This window comes from Stegodyphus dumicola, chromosome 3, assembly GCF_044657685.1.
Source record: "Stegodyphus dumicola isolate Sdum_Otavi_A_Nest chromosome 3, ASM4465768v1".
Taxonomy (NCBI): Eukaryota; Metazoa; Arthropoda; class Arachnida; order Araneae; family Eresidae; genus Stegodyphus; species Stegodyphus dumicola.
Genome location: NC_140770.1, coordinates 79,774,429 through 79,797,051, shown reverse-complemented (window position 1 = coordinate 79,797,051; position 22,623 = coordinate 79,774,429). Strand labels below are relative to the sequence as shown.

At 32.6% G+C, this 22,623-nt stretch overlaps 1 protein-coding gene across 2 annotated transcripts in view; it reads right to left on the bottom strand.

Annotated features, from left to right (window-relative positions):
* Window positions 1–22,623, bottom strand: part of LOC118194615 (membrane-associated guanylate kinase, WW and PDZ domain-containing protein 1-like) — a 141,912-nt gene that overhangs the window by 59,436 nt on the left and 59,853 nt on the right. For both annotated transcript variants that reach the window (XM_085813022.1, XM_085813023.1), the window contains exons 13-16: window positions 17,465–17,549; window positions 10,508–11,577; window positions 1,986–2,178; window positions 1,766–1,891 (exon numbers count right to left, since the gene is read on the bottom strand). In XM_085813022.1, coding sequence (XP_085669148.1) covers window positions 1,766–1,891; window positions 1,986–2,178; window positions 10,508–11,577; window positions 17,465–17,549 — 1,474 coding nt within the window. The remainder of the gene's footprint in view (window positions 1–1,765; window positions 1,892–1,985; window positions 2,179–10,507; window positions 11,578–17,464; window positions 17,550–22,623) is intronic.

Genomic DNA, 22,623 nt, shown 5'->3' with positions numbered 1-22,623 from the left:
TGATACCGTCCACCATCTCATGGCGCTTGTCTGAGGCGGGGTTACGCTCACAGAGGGCTTTTAAGACGTTTGCCTTTGACCCACAACATTGGCTGAGTCGTCTGGAGCGGTGTCGCAACCGATCATCATGGCTGCCGTCAGAGTGGCATATAGTGTTCAGCGATGAATCCTACTTCACTCTTGAAGCAAATAACCACCGTGTTCGTGTCTGGGGAGAACAGGGCCAGAGGTTCCAATCAGCCTTTGTTTTACAAAAAGCATACAGCCATAACCCCTGGTGTGATAGTGTGGGATGCTATTTCTTATGACAGCAGGTCATCTTTAGTCATCCTCCGTACATCTTTAACAGGTCAACGACAGGTTGATACCATCCTGCAGCCGGTTGAATTACCTTTCAGGGCACGTCATCCTGGGGCCATTTTCCAACAAGATAATGCCAGACCACATACCGCTCACATATCTCTAGACTGTCTCCATGCGGTTGACACTCTTCCTTGGCCAGCAAGGTCGCCAGACCTTTCACCAATCGAACATATCTGGGACATGGTACGTTATCAGATTCGGGCACCACAAAATATCGCAGATCTGGAGTGACAACTGATGAATGCCTGGTAGAATGTGTCGCAGGCTGACATTAGGAACCTCTACTACTCCTTGCATCGATGAATTCAAGCATGCATTGTCACCAGGGGCAGTTCGACCAACTACTAATTTGGACACTCAATAGGTGATTGTGAGCCATGAACAGGTACTATGACCTTAATTTTTTAATCATTTTATTATCTGTGTATGAGCTATACACATATTCAATTTCATCAAAAACAACCACTTCCTTCATGGTGCTTCAATTTTTTTGCAAAAGAGTGTATTACCATTATTTTAATGAAATTTATCAATATTAGAATGTTTTAATAAAATCGTCAAAAAATTCCCAGATCTCGGAATTAAGAATTTTCTGTAGAAACTGATCTTAATATTGCCAAATTTAGAACCGTTTAATAAAAGAATTCATATCTCCAAAAGCAAAAAGTTGTTTAAGAGCTCTTCATTAGGAAAAATGAAATAATTTCGAAATGCAAATGTTTCACTTCTTGCTCAGAAACTTGAGTATTCCACCATTTATAGGAACAAATTATATCACATGAACTTATTCCAGCCATTCAAAAGATAACCATATTTCCTATGAATTTAGAGAGACATTTAATAGCTCCAAATGAAGCTATTAAATGATATATCATTAATACATCAAATTAGCAGAAATTTTGTTTTCATTACATTGATAAAATAATGTTTGGGAATAAGATGCAATACAATGAATGATAAAATTTTAATTTAAATATGTTTTGTACATTAAATATTAAATTTAAGCCATGTAACACATAATTGCATACAAGTTATCTTCCAAAGTGGCAGCAACATTTATACAGGCAATCATGACATAGTAATCTTACATACCTTTTTATCAACCTGCTCTCAAAATTATTTTACTCTATTTTTAAAATACATACCCCACAAAAATAATTTCTGAAAATCATTCAATAAAATATCAAAATATTTCACAGAACAAAATGATAAATGTGAAGAGAATTCAATATACATTATCTGATAAAAATGGTTAAGTCAATTAAAACGTTAATGAATAACAAATGCATTTCTCAGAAAGCATAAATAAAGAAAAAAATGTAATTCTAATTATACAATATATGAAAAGAACTAAGTATTAATAATTATAAAGAAACTGTATAATTTAAAATTAAAAGCTTACCAATAGTTGATCCAGATTTATTAACAGAAGATATTATAACAAAACCAAAGCCTTCATTTGCATTTCTAGTCACTGTTACATCATAAGGAACTAATGTTTCAATATGCTTAGAATTACTGGAACTTTCTAAAATAAATAAATAAAAGGTAATGTCATATTGAAAAGCTAAAACCGATTATAATCATTATGTAATTAATTATAAGAATATTTCTAAATATACCTGTTGAAAGCACAGGTCTTCGGAGATGCAAAGTAACTTTGCCATTTTCAGCAGCTGTACTCATTAACTGCACAACATGATGATGAGATGTGTTCACAACATGCTGACCATCAACTCCTAAAATTTCATCACCGGATTTTAAATTGCCATCTAAATCTGCAGCACCTCCAGGAACAATATGTCCTATAGCAACCTAAATAAAAATATTCAGATATTTATGTAAGATAAAAACTCAGCCTGTTGCATTAGGGCAGATAAAATCATTTTCACAATTAACTGAATAAGACAACATAATACTTGTAAAACTGGAGCAACATACATAAATAATAATTTACAACTGAATTGGTAGTTGTTACAGATCAATAAATGAATCAACATTCCTGATGTTTTTCTAGCGAATTCCATAGAAAGATTCTTCAAATGCAGTACCTGTAAGAGTGGCGTACGTGAGCAAAAAATATTTCAGTCCACGCTACAAAAAATTATCATTACTTTTTAGATCAGGAAGAGATTTCAGATTCACAAATTTTGTCAAGGATTTGCAAATAATATGGAGGAAACTATCTATCACAAACCCAGGTTTCTGAATAACACACAGTCTCTCTGGGTGGGAGAAGAATAATTAAAATTAACTGCATATCAGATGTCCATGAAATTCTAAGTCACCCCCCCCAAAAAAAAAACTGGAAATCACTCAGTAACTGAACGTTGTTGCTGGTAATAATACAAAATTGCAGAAAAAAAACTTGAGCTATCACAACATTAATGCTATGAATCTTTGGATTCTTTGCTCACTGAATTAGAACAATACATTAAATGCAATTAGATGGCCAAATGTACTTCACTTCCAAGATTCATAAGATTCCTTTAAATTTGTATTCACTTAAATAAAATAAGGTTGCATTACTTCATGCCTGAATTTCATGCATGAATGTTATAATTAAAGCAAATAAACAACAGTGATATACTGGCTCTCCACAACCGACAAAACTCCACAAATTCCATTTTATTGATAAAATTCTGATGACAGTCTTTTAGAACTGAAAATAAATCACTCATTTTGATTCTCCATACCAATATAGAATAATCAAGCTCATTACTACTTCCATTTATAATGTGGACTAAAGAAGCAAATACTGAAGAAATGCAGGATTCTTCTTAAATCCATGTCTTTCAGAACCCTAGTACACTGACAAGCAAGTTATTGCTCCAGTCTAAATTCAAAAGTTTTATGCAAGTTAAAATAACATTTTTATTTACTCTACAAATTCAACAGAAGGGACTACTTGTACTATGACAAAACTCTGCCTCTTGTAGGTATTTAAAATAACATAAACTAGAACTCAAATTTAAGTAATGTAGTTTGAGACTACACAGAAAATAGTCTACTTAGGCTAGATTAAAGTCAGCTAACGAAATGGATAAAGTCAGAATAAACTTTGGCAGAGCCGATGATAGGACATGAACTGCAAGCAAGGCAAATAGATGTTATAACTCTAAAACATTCAAACCTTCAGCTTAAATACTCTACAGCTAATTTGTATTCTTGTGATGAAAAAACAAGAATCAAGTTACAGTAATGTAAAGTTTCAAATCATAACTGGTATATTAACATAAAATCCTACAGGCAAAATGGGAGAAACATAGAGATCAATGTTTCTTTCTCCACAATAATATTAGATCAAACACAGTGCATAGAATACATTATGCAGCTCAGGTGGAATATGCTGCCACTGCCCTTTTAAGTTCAGATTTAAAACCTTTGTCACTGCCACCTGTTTGCAAAGTTGAAACATGTCCTAGTGGAATGTTATTTTGAGGACAACAAAAGCATTATCACAGCTGTTTAAGAGCAGATATACAGCCAATTCAACCCTTTTAAAGAATATATATCAAATTTTCGAGAATATTCAGAAAAACATATTGTAACAAAGATGATTTATTTTGAATAAAGGCATACTCTGCAGGTATTTAACCATTCACTTCTTCAACCAGTCTACCTATCTGGGTCATTTGTGAATATTCTTACCAAGAAATTTTAACTGTAGCATAATATTATCTGAATCAATGCTCTTTTTTTTATACTTTCTAAATGTTGATTTTAATAAGAAACTGACAGAAAGTAATTCTTGATGGGAGAAAGAAATAAACAATTTCTAGTTGCTTTTTTGTCCTACAAGTTATAAGTTTTATTATTTAAACAGTTCCCTTTTTTGACATACCTCTCTTAAATATATGCTATTTCTTGCTTGGAATATTATCAATAATGCAAATTCTGCCTATAAACCATGTCTACAGATACTTTTTAGCTATAGATATGCAGTTAAATGCTAAATGTTATTTATTTCAACACTACTGATGTGGCTTTTATAAAGATTTAATGTATCTCAAACTGGAAGCTAATGTATATACCACTATGCATTATGAGTGGCTATAAAACTTTCATGATGAATATTTTAACAAACACTGAAAGTTATGAATTTAGTATCTGAACAAAAAAATATATATTCAGATATAATTATTATTGTTATTATTTAAATACAGGGTGGTTATACAGGGTTCGTACGCATTTCTCCATGTGGAAATTAACAGGGTTGCCACTTAAAGAAGAGAATGAAATTCCCTGACTTTTCCAGGTGTGTTTTCAGAAAATTCTATTCTATCCGCATAGTGCGCGATGGCTGCACTGAGAGATAAAATTAATTATGGTACCACTTGAAAAACACAAAAATTTTCCAATGGCATAGGACTTATTTTATATATAATCCTGAAAGCATTACTATTATAGCTATAATAGGAGTTGTTTTCTCCACTGAAGATTGAGATTAGAATCTGCCCAATCTGGATTAAAAAATGAGTTTTTTTGCAGACATTTTGCAGCTAAATGAAAGAAAGAAATCTATTTAATGATATTTTTAAATAAATTCAGGTATTTTATATTTATTTAGCAGCATACATAAACAAAAATATGTGCATTAAATTTCGGGATAGTATGTCACCACACTGCTAGATTTAGATTCAGAATTATGCCAGAGAAGTTTGCCTGAAATCTGAAAGTATTATTAACTAATAATAAATAAATTTAGAGGAAAGAACATTAAATGACATAAATAACATTAAAATGAAGTTAATTACTTAAAAATTGAATTACAATAATTAATGCTATTTTGGCAAATATTAACGTTAGCCTAGATGACTGATTACTATTTTTTATTTATTTATTTTACTGCAAAATGAAAAATAAGGCATTTATTAAAATGAAAAAAAAAAAAAAAGTTAAAAAGATTTTGCCGTAAAATCCTAGTCTTTGCTACGGCCTTTGTACAATTTTGAAAACTGCCGCCAACACCAAAATGACTGGTTTACTACCCAACACCTTCTTAACCAGAGACTAAAAGACAGAAAGAGGTAACTGTTGTTACTGCTTATCATAATGTCGCCAAATCCCATGTGTACCGTACATGGAGGTTAGAATAAACAAAAATATGTACTGTTAAGATAAAAAAACTTCTCTGCAACAGGAATGGCTCCGTCCCAACATAGAGGGAAACAGCTACATATGTGTGAAATATCTGTTGCTGAAGTTCGAAGGTTAAGTTTATCAAGAGTACATAAAACGAATATTGTTTTAAATTTCCTTAAACTTTAAAAGAAAAGAAAATATTTTTTTCACGAGTAAATTAATTAATAGATTAGCTATTTTGAGCAAAAAATGTACGAAAATCCAAGTATAAATTATTGCAAAAGTCAAAGAACATTTCTTCTTAAACATATGCTCTACAATTTCCTGCACACATCGCGGAGGGGGAAATTCTCGCCGTCAGGTTCTGTCACCAAATCCCTTAGTAAGTTTTTCCCTCCGCTTTCTAGCACTATAGCAAACTGATTTATATTACATATGAAAACCTTTCTTTCTTTACATAGACATTCTTACATTAGAACAGAGTACATGCGGGCTATTCTAGCCTCCATGCTAAGAGCTGCTTCGTAAACTGTGCTTTATAGCATTTATTACCTTATTTATTTTTCAGATTCAAAGTATTGTACAATAAGTCGCCAAAATGGACAGTTATGTCATTTTATAATATGCAGCAAAAAATAAAAATGTTTTATTTTAATGTTATTTTTACATATAATTTCAATATATTACCATTACTTTAATGATTTTCAATGTTATAATGTTTAAAAAAAATCTCCAAAAAATTCCCAGATCCTAAAATTAAAATTTTTTTACAGAAACTGATCTTAAAATCGCTGAAATGCTGATAATTTGCCAAATTTAGAACCTTTTAATAAAAGAACTAACATCCCCAAAAGCGAAAAGTTATTTAAGAGCTCTTCATTGAAATAATTCCGAAATGCTAAGTTTCACTTCTTACCCAGAAATTCGAGTATCCAACCTTTACATTAAGAACAAATTATAACTCATGAACCCATACATAAGATAACCATTTTTGTCAGTGCTAAAAATATTCCTCCAAAATGCTAATTCACACTCAAAATGGCAGTCGTAAAAACAGACAAAAACTTCAAGTGATTAAAATTAAGGACCTTCCACCAATTTTGGTTGAAATTAAGGACTTTTAAGGATGGAAAATCAATTCAAAAAACCTAAGGACTTTTAAGGACTCTTAAGGACCATACAAACCCTATTATAATTAAAGTAACCTACTCAAACTTATGTAGAGCCTGTTTTGGTTGATGTACTTTGTTGAAATTTCATATACATATCATATCAACCAGGGGAAAAGAAAACAGCAATAAAAAAGCACAGTTCAAATTCTGACCATAAGATAGCCCTTTCCATGCAATGAAGAAAGAATGTTATGCAAATTACAAACTCTTTAAAAGGCAGGAGTCAATGCCATAAAATCATTCTTCACTATATCTTTAGAGAAGATAAATCAAGTTTTGCTGAGTTCTATTTATTCAATTGATAAATATAAACATAAATTAAAAACATTTTTTTAAAACCTTATGTGGCCAGAAAAATTGCAAAACCTCATAAAACGCAAACAGAATTTTTCTTTACCTGTTTCTGTTTTGTAAAACACGTTCAAAACAATTTTAATACATTAATTCATTATAATATTGTTGCGTGTGTACAGGTTTGTAATAGATTGATAATACTTCGTAGATGATGGTCATTGCACTCAAATCCGATGATAGCATAATTAAATTTATTTTATCAACATAAACACTTCAAAGTTCTGGAATTTTCCACAGAAATACTCGTACAAGTGTTTAGAATATCACTAAGTATAATCAGTAGTTATGCTTCAATCTAATAAGAATGTTAAACACAACGGAATGCAAAACGCATCTTAAGAGAAAGTTAATAAAAGAAATATCTCCAATCTCGCGCTGAACTAACAACTGGCAACAATAACAACTTATATAGCATAAATAATGTCATAAAAATAGTGTGGTATAATGAGATTATTACTTTGAAACCGATGTTTCGAATTGATGCCCAAGAAGAACCAATATTTCCCATTCTGCTTCATTGCATATCTTTCAAAAAAGTAAAAAAATCATCCAATTAATTTCCTTTATCATTTTTTTAAATGCGAAAAGTTTGTTTTATAAGCTGTGAAAATGACGGAAATTTGTAGCCAATATATTTTTAGATATGAAATTTTAAAACTAATGGGCGTCAAAAAGTCTAAAAATATGAACGATTTTCAAAAATTCTCCCAAAATATTTTTTTAAAAAATTACACTAAAAATTTCATTTAATTTTTTTTTTCCTCCACAGTGTGTTATTGTGCAAACTGTAATATTCTGAGATTCTCAGTTTATTTGTTAATATTTGCAGAATTGTACAATTAAAGTCATTTCACCTTTAAATTTGAAAAAAATCTAATCCTCTAAAAATCAAAAGCATGACACCACATCCACAAGCAGTGTATGTACAAAGTTTGAGTTCTATATCTTATCGGAAAGCAGTTTAAAAATCCATGACCATCTTTTAACCATAGCAACAAGCACCAAGAGTGAACTAAATAACAGCTTATAAAATAATAATAATAATTAAAAAGCATATATTTTTCAGGAACCATTACGAAATTTCAGGTACCAGTTGCGAAAGTACAGATTACAAAATTAACAACAGTAAACAGCGTTAAAAATGTGTAAATAGTATTAGAAATCTGCCAATTCGGAGACGTGATTGTTCACAGAGGCTTAGGTGTAAAGAGGAAGGAAGACGGTGGTCTTCTGAACGGGTCCTAAAGACGAAACTCTTTCATGTCTCCTTTTTCTCCCCTTGCTAACGGCAGCTGTGCGAAGGAGCGTTGCATGTGAACGGGGCTTTTGTGCTCAGACAAGGTATACTGTGCCCTAGACATAGCAGTGAATATAGAATCATCATATACAAGGTACTGCAAATCCAAACATAGTACACGAATAGCTTCTGCATTCTAATTATGTGAGAGCATCATGAGTTGACTGCCCTTTTTCTTTTCTTTGAGACTACTATAAAAGATGTACCATCACGAATGCCTATTACTGTGAACTTATGCAGCAGCAAAATATTACAACCTTACAATATTTAGAAGGCACTGTCTTCATTCAGGACAGTACAATACCCCCTCCTACAAGTGAGAAGAACTGCTTTCAGAAAATCAAAAAATCGCAACGACAGATGGTACACATCGCAAATTTATTACATTTCCTTGAGGAAATAATGGAAGGAAAGTCAACTGTGTGCGATTTTTGAAACCTACACGAGTATTTCACCTTTCTAACAGACATAACAAAAGATGATTATTTCTAAAACTATTTCTCCGAAGGCACATGTACTCACACAACTCAGGACAAGATGTACGAAATAACTAAAGAACATACAACTAACAGCTTTGAGTTTGCTTTGTGCTCATTGGCCGATATATGCCAGATGACACGCAGTGGAGCTCGATGCCCATTGGAGAACTGGAGAACGACGTTTCTGGATATGTATGCTCTCACTCACAAAGCAGAAATTCTCATCTGATTCACAAGGTTTTGTTTTAAATATAATCTAGATAAAATTCAATTGCTTTCAGACGTTCAAAATCACTTTTTTTTTTTTTTTTTTTGTTTTTTTGTTTTTTTTGTTCATATAACGAAGTATTAAGCCAAGTTCCATAAAAATCGTGAGAAATTTTAAGAATAAGAAAAAGTCAGGAGAAATATATTGTAAATCAGGTTGGCGGGAGATTGGTTGAAAATCGGGAGTCTCCCGCCTTAATCAGGAGAGTTGGCAACTCTGGCTTAGCCTCCTCATACTACAGACCAGAATCTCTGTAATTTTCGATTGCAGGTATATAAGAAAGATCCCATCTGTGGAGAAAACAGGCTCTGCCTAAATTTAAAGCAACAAAAACATGCTATGTTGCTGAAATTCCTCAAGAAACTATTTGTGTTACTGTTAAACATACTACAATGTATTTTCAACAGTAACACAAATAGTTTCACTGAACAAATGTGATTAAATACATTTTACTGTTTCCAGTTTATGTCTTGTGTTCCTGTACCACCTTTTCACCATGTGCTGAAAATTTTAATTATTTTTTATTGCAGTTTTATTTTCTCCAGGATCCAAATAGCATGTATACCAAGTTTCAACAAAATATAGTTGCGTGCATAAGGGTGAATGCCCAAGTTCAATAACAGATTGATAAAAATTAATTTCTATCCAGAGAAATATTTCAGAACTCTGGAATTTTACACATGTTCACAGTATCACATAGTATAATCAGTAGTTATACTACAAACTACTAAGAATGTTAAAAGACAATGCGATGCGAAGTGCATCTAAAGAGAAAGCTAATCCAATCTCACGCTGAACTTGCAACAATAACTGCATCAGCTAACTAAACAACTGAGAGCTCATGCTCTCTCTTTGGCCTTAAATAGTTTTCAAGCAGCCACGAGATATTTTTAGCACTTTCTGCTTCCCGAAATTGCTGGAAAGTAATATGAGCATGGAATTACGGTTACAGCTATTACATCTGGTCAATTATATTTATTCAATTTCAATACAAATTACTAAAATATCCATTTACTCAATGCTAAATGTGCGTGCCCCTATATTCTTACTTTTCCAGCATAGCTTTTTCTTAAAATCTGTCTTGAGTTACATTACACAGAAAAATTCAATGATTTAAATTACAATTCTACTAAAATTACCTATCTAAATACAAAATTCGTAGCAATATGTCAACCAGAACAGGCTATATATAGGTCTCAGTAAGGTCACTGTAATTATAACCATCCTGTATAATTTGTTTTAATTTTTAAACTTTCTCATACACACCTGAAAGTGGTAAACTCTAAAAATTATGTAGAGAGTTTAATTTTAAAAAATAATCTTTCTCATACAAATCTAAAAATGGTAAACAATCTTTCTCATACAAACCTAAAAATGGTAAACTCTACACGCAATGAAAGGGGAAAAAATTACAATACTAAGAAATTAGAAACAAAGTAATATATATCAAAATAAATAATTAATAGAATTTAGTGAAATTATTTCTCACCTGAGAACCTTCTTCAGTTCCTCCAACAATTCGAAACCCAAATCCACTTTCTTGCCGTTGGAGTGCTACAGTCATATCTACATAGTTTACAGCTCCATTTTTACCTTCCTGAGCTTTTGGAACAGAAGACTGAGACATATTTCTTAAATCACTACTAAGGTATGGCACGGGTTGCTCATGTTCAAATGATGTTCCGTGCTTTCGATGCATAGATAAATCCAATTTTGTGGTTGGACTTAAAGGCACAGAACGTGGATAATGATTTTGCATGTTACGACTGTATATATTTTCATTATACTGTGAAACCTCTTGATGAGATGATGCATAAATGCTATCCATATTTGTATTAGGGATGTGCTGCAAATGATACGTTGGTACATGTGATTTATAAAATTGCTGGCCATAAACAAAATTATTACTCGCATTAGCAAATTTTTCATCATTTATATTATATAACGAGCTGTCAAATGTCCCACTAGAACTATTCCCATTTGCTACAGAAGCAGGTTGAAACATAGAATTATTGGCATTAGAATCATGTCTATGAACATCCCTCCAGGGTTCTGAGTTATTAAAATGGAATTTATTTTCTACTGGGAATCGTTTCATGGGATCAAGAGAATTTCTTGGCACTTGTCCTGATGTGAAATTCTGATGAGCATTATCAGGAACAGAACTGTTCACAAACACTTTGTTGAAAGTATCTTCTGCATTTTCTTTTATATGAGAAGAATCCCTGTAATTATGATTATGCCAGTCCCTTCCTCTTCCTTGATCAGAATACCAAGATGGATTGCCATGTCGCTCTGGACTACATTCCAGCAAGTCATTTGAATGATTATAGTCTCCTGGTCGATGATTATAAACAGTACTGCCCAAGTTTGAAGAAGGTTCCTGGAGAAGTTTTTGATTCATATTATTGCTCTGAAAATCTGAAGAAGGTACAGGCCAATTTCGTGTATCTACTAAAGGCGTTTTAGGTCTTGCAATCATTAGTAGCTCTTTATCTCTTGAACTGTATAATTCAGCAGTAGGTGTTTTACTGCGATATGAACCATTAGCTTTCCCATCTGATAGAAGAACAAAATTTTGCATGAAGAAATAAAATCAAATTACTAAAAATTTATTACAGTGCTATAAAAATTATCAATATACAAACTGAACTTACTACATCCATAGTTTCATATTTTTTTATAATATTCCCAGCTTAATTCTAAATTTAAAAATGGGAAAAAGTACTTACCTATTATCCAGTCAACTGTGATGTTTGGCTACCATGGAACCATGAGTAGATCCCGTTAAAGCTGTGGTAGTCGTTATTGCATAATTCTGAGCTACATTTCTATCTGCAATTCTTATGATAAAATACTCATCAACTACTGCACAATCCACCAAATAGCTACTGCTATACAGGCATTCAGCCCACTTCCTTTTCATGCTTCTCAGAAAGGCTTTTGTCAATTTTTACTATTTTGTTAGGCCCTCTGATTTAACTGGAAGCTCAGTTTAGAACACTACAAGTGCAAATGCACGTGATTGTTCCAACCTATTGCTATTTTGTTGGCCCATGTAACAGATTATTTCTCTTGATCAGTTGTAATTGAACTGGAGTGCAGTCACAATATGATTCTGCAGCTCTTGAACACGAATATTTAAGAAAAAAATACAGCAACAGCATTAATTTATATCATGCAGAATGAATTGGAGTTCATAGAAGAATCAATGAAAAATTCAATGAAGAATCAATTGGGGTTACATCAAAGGAAATATCGTAAATGTGTTGTGACACGTGTATCCAATATTTGGCTCTAAATTGTGCTGCTGGGTGACAATTTCACAGTTGACAAGATAATATACAAGTACCAAAAGAATATATATCTGGTTGGTTACTTCATTATTTACATAAGTACAGTCATCAAGTCATAGATCTCAGCTTAAAAGAAGGAATACCTACAGGAAACTGACTCTTTTATGTTACACATGAAAAACCCTGAAAATCCCATGAACCCAGCCCATTCAATTTCCAAAAACCAAATCACAGAAGTGGGATAGACTATCAGCATTTCACAACTTAAGCCATTATTATGCTATATATTAAAGTGTAATAAAATTACCCTTTGCACTTCAGAGGCAACTCTCAGTCACCAATCAATGCATTTATTTCAGTGTGCTGAGAGTCGCTTCTCAAGTACAAAGAATTAAGAACAATATTCTAAAATTTTCCCAATGAGTTAATATTTTAAATATTAAATTCTACAAACTAGCTGAAAACATTTTTCTTACATATATTAAAAGATAATTTCTGACTAGTTCACAATTTTAATTCGAACATTATAGAAGCATGCACCTTTTATTTTAAATTCATTAGCATCATTTGAAATTTGTTCTTAAATTATTTCTGATAAAACATTCCAGTATGAAAAAAAAAACAACAAAGCCTAACTTTCTAACAGAATTGTATGGTATATAGCAGACATGACCAAACTGCGACTCTCTGATACCTTAACTGCGGCGGCTTACGAGCTACTTAGGATCCTTTGCCATCTGATATGTGACTTATTTTGATTAAATATAGTTAACTTTCTTAATGCAAATGGAATTTAAAATAGAAATCATGCAGTGCCATGTTTCTTTATTAATCGTTAATTTAATTTCTAATATTACGTATGAAAAAATTTTAGTAGATTTCAAGCTGTCCACTGCTGGCTTATCATCAGAGCAACAAATATGTAAAATTACAAATAATTCCATTTTTGGTAAATATTTTTCAGGTTATGTTACTTTTTGAACAGATAATGGTCATCGGAATATACTAATCTAAAACTCAATGCTAATATTTTTATTTAATTATTCTCTCTAATATTTTTTCTCTCATATTAATTTTACATCAGACAGTATCTGCTTACATTCCAGTGTGGTCCCATTGTTAACAATAGTTCAGATTCACCTGGAAGATTCGCTATTCGTTGTAGGTTACTACTTTTATTCAGTCCTTGAAAGGCATGAGTAACTGCTGTAGAAACCTGTTTCACCTTGAATCCATATAGATCTCTTTTAATCCATACAAGAATTTTAAGAGGATTTAATTTTGGTGGAGTGAACCTTCAGCCCCTTACTTGGTTAGGAGAATTATCTCAAATTTCTGTGGAACTCCTTCATCCTATCCCTAAGCAAATCAGGCATTTTTATGCAATTGTTTCACAAATATTCACAATAATATGCTTAATGAACACTTTTGCCACACGAAACTCCATCTTTTGTAATTCCTTGATAATCCTAGGCAGAGATGATAACTTATTTCACTAATAGTTGTGTGTGCTGATATATTTGAATAAATCGCAGGAAAAATCACTGGTTTGACAACAATTTAAATTTTAGTCAAAAAGTTTATTCCCATTTTATCATATATTGTTATTCCAGATAGACATCTTTCAGCTTAATCATCAAATCTTCATATCAATAACGTTACATCAAGCAATGAGGCATCAACAGAACACAAACCTCTCTCTTTTCCAAAGCTTCTCTGAAAATCAGCATTTGATATAGGTGAAATCTCTTTAACTTGTGACAGTTTAATCTTTTGATTTCTTGTTTAATTACCTTCTTTCTTTCTAGCTTAGAGGCATTTTGCTGAACTAGGTTAGAGTCACCAGTAAATATCGCACCAGGTTAGAGGCAATTTGGTGCCCGGGACATCTAAAATTTTTCACCCCTTAGTACTGCCATTCTGCAGTTGCAGTGGTTGCCCCAGCTCTGATGCCAAATCCGGGCTTCTAGGTGCCCCTGTTCAGGTTGAAGACTACGTTATTCAAAATTTGATGATTCTAAGTACCGATGTTCTTTTAACAATGGGAGAAACGTACATACATTCATGTAAATAATCTATGGATATTTTTTTGTCTTCCAAATTTTCGATCATCATGTACATCTGACACGCCCTTCGTGACAGCTTAGTAGCCAAACAAAAGTTATACAACGATTCACTGCTTATCGTTGTACAAATTTCGGGAAATAATAAGAAATTTTGCTACCGTAAACGTTTATTTTTAGTCTGATCTTTTAGGTTCTAAAGTATCCTCTGCCTACAGATTCCATTTGAGGTTTATTTTCTGTACGCAGGTTAGGTAACCCAATGAAAAGTCGTACTACGTAACCTTTAGGCTGATAATCATTTGTTTTAAAATTTCTGCTGAGTTATTTTACTTAGAAATTCAAGACAAGATGCTAAGTCATTCGACTACCTTTATGGGTCCAGCAGTTATAATATGGTGGATCAGTTCACATAATGACAAGTGCTTAGGAACTAAACTATTGCACAGATGCCTGCTGTGCTACAAAAGGCTTCCACATCGAACACATCCAAATAAATATGAAAAGTTACACATTCATGTATTTGAGAAATAAATTCATTATAAAAGGTAAGTTTTCTTTCTGTAACATTAGTTTTTATTTGCAGCGTATTTGAAAAACAGCTCAAAATAAAACAGCTAGGTTGAGGAGTTTGGCTGGTAGATGTATGGAATATGAGCTTGACAAAGTGTTTATTTAGTCCAGCATAAACTACTAAATTTATTGTCAATAGGTTATGTATATCCAGAATAATTCTAATGATTAAAGAGGTGGTTTCGAAAATTTTCAATGATGCGCATGAACTTTGTTATCTACGTTCAAAATAATCATGACAATTTGAGAGATAGTTTCAAGAATTTTCAACGATGCTCATGAACTTCATTATCTATTCCAAAATTATCGGGACAATTGGAGAGATAGTTTCAAAAATTTTCAATGATGCTCATGAACTTCGTTATCTACATTCAAAATAATCAGGACAATTCGAGAGATAAGTTTTAAGAATTTTCAATGCATAAACTTCATTATCTATGTCCAAAATTATTGAGACAATTTGAGAGATAGCTTCGAAAATTTTCAATGATGTGCAGTGTACTGATTACTAAAAAATTCTGCCTAATTCCGTTAAATTCCACGCTGAAATACTGTACCAGTCAGGGCCGTCACGAGAGATACTGATTATTAAAATACTATTAAAATTGCAATAGTTTTTTATATATATAATTCTTCTACACTGGGCATCACAAAAAGTAGTTATTAGAATGTTTTGGGAAAATATTTTTAACAATTTCTTAGGTTAGGATCCAGATTCGAATGATCTCAGTATGTTGGACCTTAAGTTAATTGAAGAAACAAAACTACTTTTAAGCAAAAACCTAAACAAGTTAATAGCCTGTTTTTAAATAAATATTCTTTCTCGAATAACAGTTCCTCTGTAGTGCGCGTTGACATGTATCATTTAATTAATCCTAAATGCTCATGAATTAAAAAAAATTTTAAAAACACTCAATTTTCTTTTCACTAATGATTTGTAATTTACTCAAATAACATTGTTTATGTATTTGTAGACCAATGAGAATATGCTTTCAATTCATTTTACTTCTACTAAAATAAAAGAATAATTATAAACTGAGAGGTATGAAGGAAATCAGAAAAAAATATTTAGTTTCTCTACCTGAAGAAAAAATACTCAGTTGCCCAGTACAAGAGTTACAAATTCTTCCTTTCTTAGGGCTTAACTTTTCTAAACACAAAATGGTAGATATAAGATGTATTTATTCATATTTATATATAATCATGTTAATCACAGCATTAATTCAAAATTTCCTTTATATTCAAAATCTGTCTTATTATTTTTGAAACGATATAAATTTGGACTTGCAGCTCTGGAACGTTCATAAAATCTATAACGCTGTTCCCATCGTCTTGAAGTTTGGCCGTCCCTGGTATATAGAGTACTCAAAAATGGTGGCTGCATATTTTGCTTTTTTAAACAATGAATTTTATACATGTATTTTCAATTGCATGCTTCTCAAAAATAATGCAGATAATTTTATAACTGTTTCAGCACTATAGAATAGTATTTAAAACACACAATTTAATTTTTTATTCGATCCCCATGGAGTATGTCTATTAGTAAAATGCCACAGTGCATTTTAAATTAAATTAAAAAAAAACATTTCTGTACAAAATTCATCAACATGAGCAATTAATAATTTCTTAGAATAACTAACAAAATTAGGACTGTTCATTAACCCTCTGAGCACCATGACTGGCTTTTATCTGGTCATCAGACTTTTTGTCACATGACATATATTAGCTTACAATTTAAGATATTTTGCTTTCTTACTTTTTTTTAATAATATAAATATCATCTTAATGAATGTAAGTTTAAGAAAATAGAGACTAAAATAAGCAATTACACAAATTTAGTTAATAAATGCTAATTATATGCAAATCTTCATGATAGATCTAAAATCTCGTGCTGCTTGGAGGGTTAATTAACAAAATTTTTGCTAACATTCTCTGTTTTATAGTTGCTCCCAGAGATTAAGGAACGCTTTAAGAAATATTCAATTTCAGTTGAAAATATGAGGTGAAAAGCGAGGCAAATCAGCAAATTTTTGTCATCCCTTCATAAATTTTACATGAAAAGATAACTTTTTGTATTAATACTTTTCTACCACCTTGTATATACCAAGGTCATTAGACAGACAAGGTTATGCTCTTTCAAGATCAAACCTTCTTCTTTCCAATGCTCAAGACAGTGACGCAGTTATCCATCTGCTTAATGATTTCACTTCACTCATAAAAGTGGGAGAAACCACGTTTTAGAGCAGCCTGTCAATGTCACCATATTGATTGAACTTGGCTCAGGATGAGCAAAAGTTCTGCAATATCTGTGACTTCTAAACATTATGTGATCAATTAAAATGCATTGATGTTCCTTATGCAGAAAGTACATTTTAGCAACATTTATAACTGTTATGACAGTTTTCAATTTAGTCATTCAAGAGCAGGTCAACAAAATTTTAAAAGCACTGGTATCCTAACGGACACAGCAAAGAGCAGAAATAAAAAACAGAATTAAAAAACATAAAAACTTACTCATTCTTGAATGTCCATTACTAAAAGATGGTGAATGAAACATGGTACCAGTAGTATATTGATTGGCTTCCTCACTCAAACGTGTCTATAAGAAATGCAACATATGAGCAAGCAAGCATAAATTTCACTCTTACATTAAATACAATGTAAATAAGAAGGTAATATATAAATATCTGACAATGGTCAATTATATATCAAAGCACTCTATCAAACTTAAAGAATCACACTTAAAATACACATAAATGAATTTACCAGGTATTCTAAACACGATGTGGGCATATCTAAGAAAAAGAAACCTGTACAGTTCTCTTACACAAAATATTTCTGGCATTATTATAGTTTCTTTTTAATCATTTACACTGGCTAAATGAAAAGTTTTGAGACATTCTTATTCAGAATCATTATTCCGAATCCAAATAATGCTATGGATCCTGTACTTTTTAATTTTCCAAATTTGAAAATTTCATCCTAAATAAATTTTCCACAACACTTTACAAATGATTCAAAAATATGAACAGATTGCTTTGCTGTGGTTTCTTTAACACTACAGAAAATGCTTTTATTCCTTCATCTGACAAAAATCTCTTCCCGCATGATTGCCTTTTCTATTTTCCTTTTAAAATTGGAAGTGCCCAGAAATACACTACGTTCATGTTATACGCAGAGTATGAGTGAAGACAGATCAGTTTCAGACAGTGCTGCCAATGCCACAGCAGCAACATGCAGCTAAGCATTGTCCAGAAGCAAAACCATTATTTCAGTAAAGCTATTCCTTTCTTCCTCATAGTTCCATGCAAATGGTTTTCAAGGCATTTGAATATTTCAGTGTCTACTAATGGGTATGCAATGTTGACATCTACAATCACAGTGGATATCCTGCCAGAGCATGCTTTGTCATCACTCACATGTTAACTTGAACTGTCTCTAGCAATGAAATATAGAAGAATGGTTAAATGTTTAATCACCATACGCATACTGTATGATTTCAGAGTTTAGTTAAAATCTTACATATGCATATAGTTCATAAGTATTTCATTATAGCTTTTTTCAAATTTAAAAACCACATTTCTGCAATATTTCATAGACACCTTTCCTACCCCAAATAGCAAAATATACTAGGTACTTCTACTTGCTGTGACCAAATATCAAATACCGTGCGTGTCCAAATGCAGATTATAGCATGTTGATGCAGAGCTTTCACAAAATACTGGCATTCTAATATCAAGAAACCAAAACAAAAACAGTTTCAAAACTTTTCAATTAACCTTGCATGAACAGCCTTGACTTCATAATTACATATACACTGACAAGCAAAAAGATTACGACCATCTCCACGTGTTTCAATGAACTCTTCTGGATGATGTGGAGGGCACGAGATTAAGTGGGAATGGTATTTAACTGCTCTTGGAGAAGAATCACTTTTGTGAGTGATGAGAAAAGCTGCTGAACTATAAGCGAATTGGAGGGCAGATTGTAATTGCCCAAAGGCTCGGAACAAGTATCTCCGAACTTGCGAGACTTGTAGGTTTTTCATGACCTGCTGTTGTTAGTATTTACACAAAGTAAGTAAATGATGGTGAAACCAGCAGTAAATGCCAAAGTGTTGGACGTCTATGTGTCATCAAAGAAAAAGACATCGAAGACAGCCCCCTTGGCACAGCAAAATCAGACCGAACTGACAATCCAATGCAGTGCAGAGCCAATTGCAAGTGTTTTGGAATTCACAGTTCAGCAGACACAGTTGGATATGCGGCTGCATAGCCAATGTCCCACTCATATGCCTCTATTGACCAAAAGTAATTGTCAATTATGTCTACAGTGAGCCCGGGAACATCAAGATTGGACCATGGATAAGTGGAAAACAGTTGCCTGTTCAGAAGAATCATGATTTCTCATTCGTCATGTTGATGATCGTGTCAAGACAATGTCATTTGTCACAAGGCTCGAATTCTGTTGGAATGGTTAGAGGACCATAAGGATGAATTCCAATTAATGCCCTGATCACCTAACTTGTTGGAACTTAACCACATAGAGCACGTTTGGGATGTCATGGAGTGGCAGCTCCCAGCTCAAACACCACCATGTCAGAATATCTTGACTTTGTGTCACAGCTGCTTAGACATTTGGTACAACCTGTCTCCAGCTCCTGTCATCTATCAAGAACTTGTGGCATCCATTCCAAGGCAAGTTGCAGCTGTTTTGCGGGTCAAAGGTTGCACAACGTTTTATTGAGTAGGTGGTCACAATGTTTCGACTCTTCAGTGCATACGTATATAATGGATTGGGTAGCTGACTGTAATAAATTGCCAATGGCTTATTATGAAAATGTAACTCGACAAGCCTCTACCGTGTAGGCATTTGAAGGATGACATTTGAAGATAGAAATGACCTTAGATTCAGTCCATTTTTATTTCTTCATAAAGCAATTCTCTAGATGCATAATCTGATTCATAATATCATCCATGCAAAATGCACCCCACAATTCTGAAAGCTTAGCTCATCTTCAGACAATGGAAAATATAGAGAAATGAGTAGCATGTGTTAGCAATAGCAAAGGCAAAGTGGGAAAATGGGGGCTATGCATTCAGCGAAAGCACTGAGTCTAAATTTCAGTTCTCAAAGAAGTGATTAGCAGTGATTCTCGAAGAAGTGATTAACATTCCAGCATTGCTATGAGTTACTTAAGATGGCATGAAACAAATCAATTTTGAAAGGAAAAGTTATTAAAAAACATTACTGTTTTTAGAATAGACAGGGTAAATATATAAATTAAAATTAAGGGGCTATAGCTAATTATGTTATAACTTTACTTATTTCTTACCTTACATATATACCTTATATATCCATACTTGCCAACCTATGACACTCAAAAATCAGGAGATTTTTTTAAGAAATCAGGAGATTTTTCACAATGTTAAAGACTTCTTAAATGATAAAAATATAGTTTTTAATAATGAATTAACTTTAAATAGTAACTAATTCTTAAATGCAAGCAACAAAAAAATACCTTACACATAAAAAACATCTTTATTACTTGCATCGTTTAAGAAAGAAAAAAAAAAAAAAAGACACTTTAGTTTTCGTACAAATGTTATAAACAGTGGCAGATTTTGCTTTCTTTAAGAAAGAAACTTCATAATTTTGTTCACAGCAATTGCCACGTAGGCCTGTTTTCGCTAATAAAAGTTTTTCGAATGTGTCATCACTAATATTAGATCTAAATTTAGTCCTCGTTTTCACAACAACACTGAGAATCCTCTCACACTCTGCATTACTACTATAGGGAACTGTCAAGATGGTAACACAATTCTAGACAGTTCACTATATTTTACAGTTCCATCAGCACCTTTCACTTTTTTAATTAAACTCCACTGGGTGTCAATCCTAGCTGATTTTATAACTTCATCCAAGTTTTCTAATTGGAAAATGCTGTTATGCAGCTGTTACAATTAGAAAACTTGAATGAAGACTTGGATGGATTGTTTCAATCAATTTTTCCTTCCTTTTAGAACTCCTTTCAAGATAATAATAAATATCAACGATGTGTTCATCCACATTTATGGGTAAAGAAGCTGCCCCTTTTTCAGCTGCTAAATTTAAGAGGTGACAGGTGCACCTCATAATCTGAATTTTCCTTTTCTTAAGATGCCTGCAACACCAGTCTTCCAAGCCTACCAATACTGGTGCATTATCGGCACCAAGGGCTAAGCAATTATCCAGAGGGCCTGCATTTTCTTTTAAAGTTTTAATAATTATCTGTGCTATATTAAAGCCTGTCAAATGTCCTTCTAAAGTCGGAACATAAAGTAAACTGCACTCAATTTTTGAAGACTCTGGATCAAAAAAAGAAACAACAATTGGATACAGTTTTGAATCGGTATTATTACTTCCATCCATAGAGAGGCAGAAAGGAGCTGTTTTAATGCTATCAATAACTGAAGATTTATTTTTCAAACCCATTTCTTTAACAATTGATCCTGTTTTGATTCTTGCACCTTGAGTATTTTTTAGCGATTTCACTATCGGGAAACATTTTTCTAAATAAAGCTCCAGCGTGATCCGATGCATTCAGTGGCAGGATGTGCTCCAGTAAAAAGGCAGAGAACAGACATTCTGCATTAATAACTTTTTGGTCCTTTGTTTCCGAAGAAAAATTTAATTTTCCGTTTTTTTAAAAACAACTCATGTTATCCTTGTGTTTTTGCGTACGTACATGCTTGAGAACAACCGCCCTTCCACCATGCGAAATCGAAAAATCGCAACGACGGGCGGTACACATCGCAAATTTATTACATTTCTTTGAGGAAATAATGGAATGAAAGTCAACTGTGTACGATTTTTGAAACGTACACGAGTATTTCACTTTCTCGCAGACGTAACAAAAGATGATAATTTCTAAAACTATTTCCCTAAGGCACGTGTACTCACACAACTCTGGTCAAAATGAAAGAAATAACTAAAGCACGTCCAAATAACAACTTACTTTGTCCTCATTGGCTAATATATGCCAGCTGACACGCAGTGGAGCTCGAAGCCCATTGGAGAACTGGAGAACGACGTTTCTGGATACGTATAATGCTCTCACTCACAAAGCAGAAGCTATCTGATTAGCAAGGTTTTGTTTTAGATATAATGTAGAATAATTCAATTACTTTCAGACATCCAAAAGCACTTTGTTTTTATTCATATAACAAAGTATTAAGCCAAGTTGCATAAAAGTCGTGAGAAATTTTAAGAATAAGAAAAAGTCTGGAGAAATATATTGTAAATCGGGTTGGCGGGAGAGCGGTCGAAAATCGGGAGAGTTGGCAACTCTGTATATCTTAGATACATTCAGGTTAATTTGTACATTAAAGTGCATATCTTACATATATTTTTATTCATGGAACTATCTTACATATATTCTTATTTATGGCTGTGAATTGAACTAAATTAACCTATTATATCTTTCCTTATTCATTTCTACATTATATCAATAATGTAGACTTTAGTGGGTTGTCAAAATAATTATGGCCCAAAGACAGTAATTAGAAGTTTTGTTGGAAACTCCTCCCAAGCATGTAGTAAAAAACATAATTTTTGTTTCAGAAATTCATTATCGTGCACTTGAGTGTATAAATTAATTAGAACACAAAATGTAAAAGTGTAATTTTAATGCA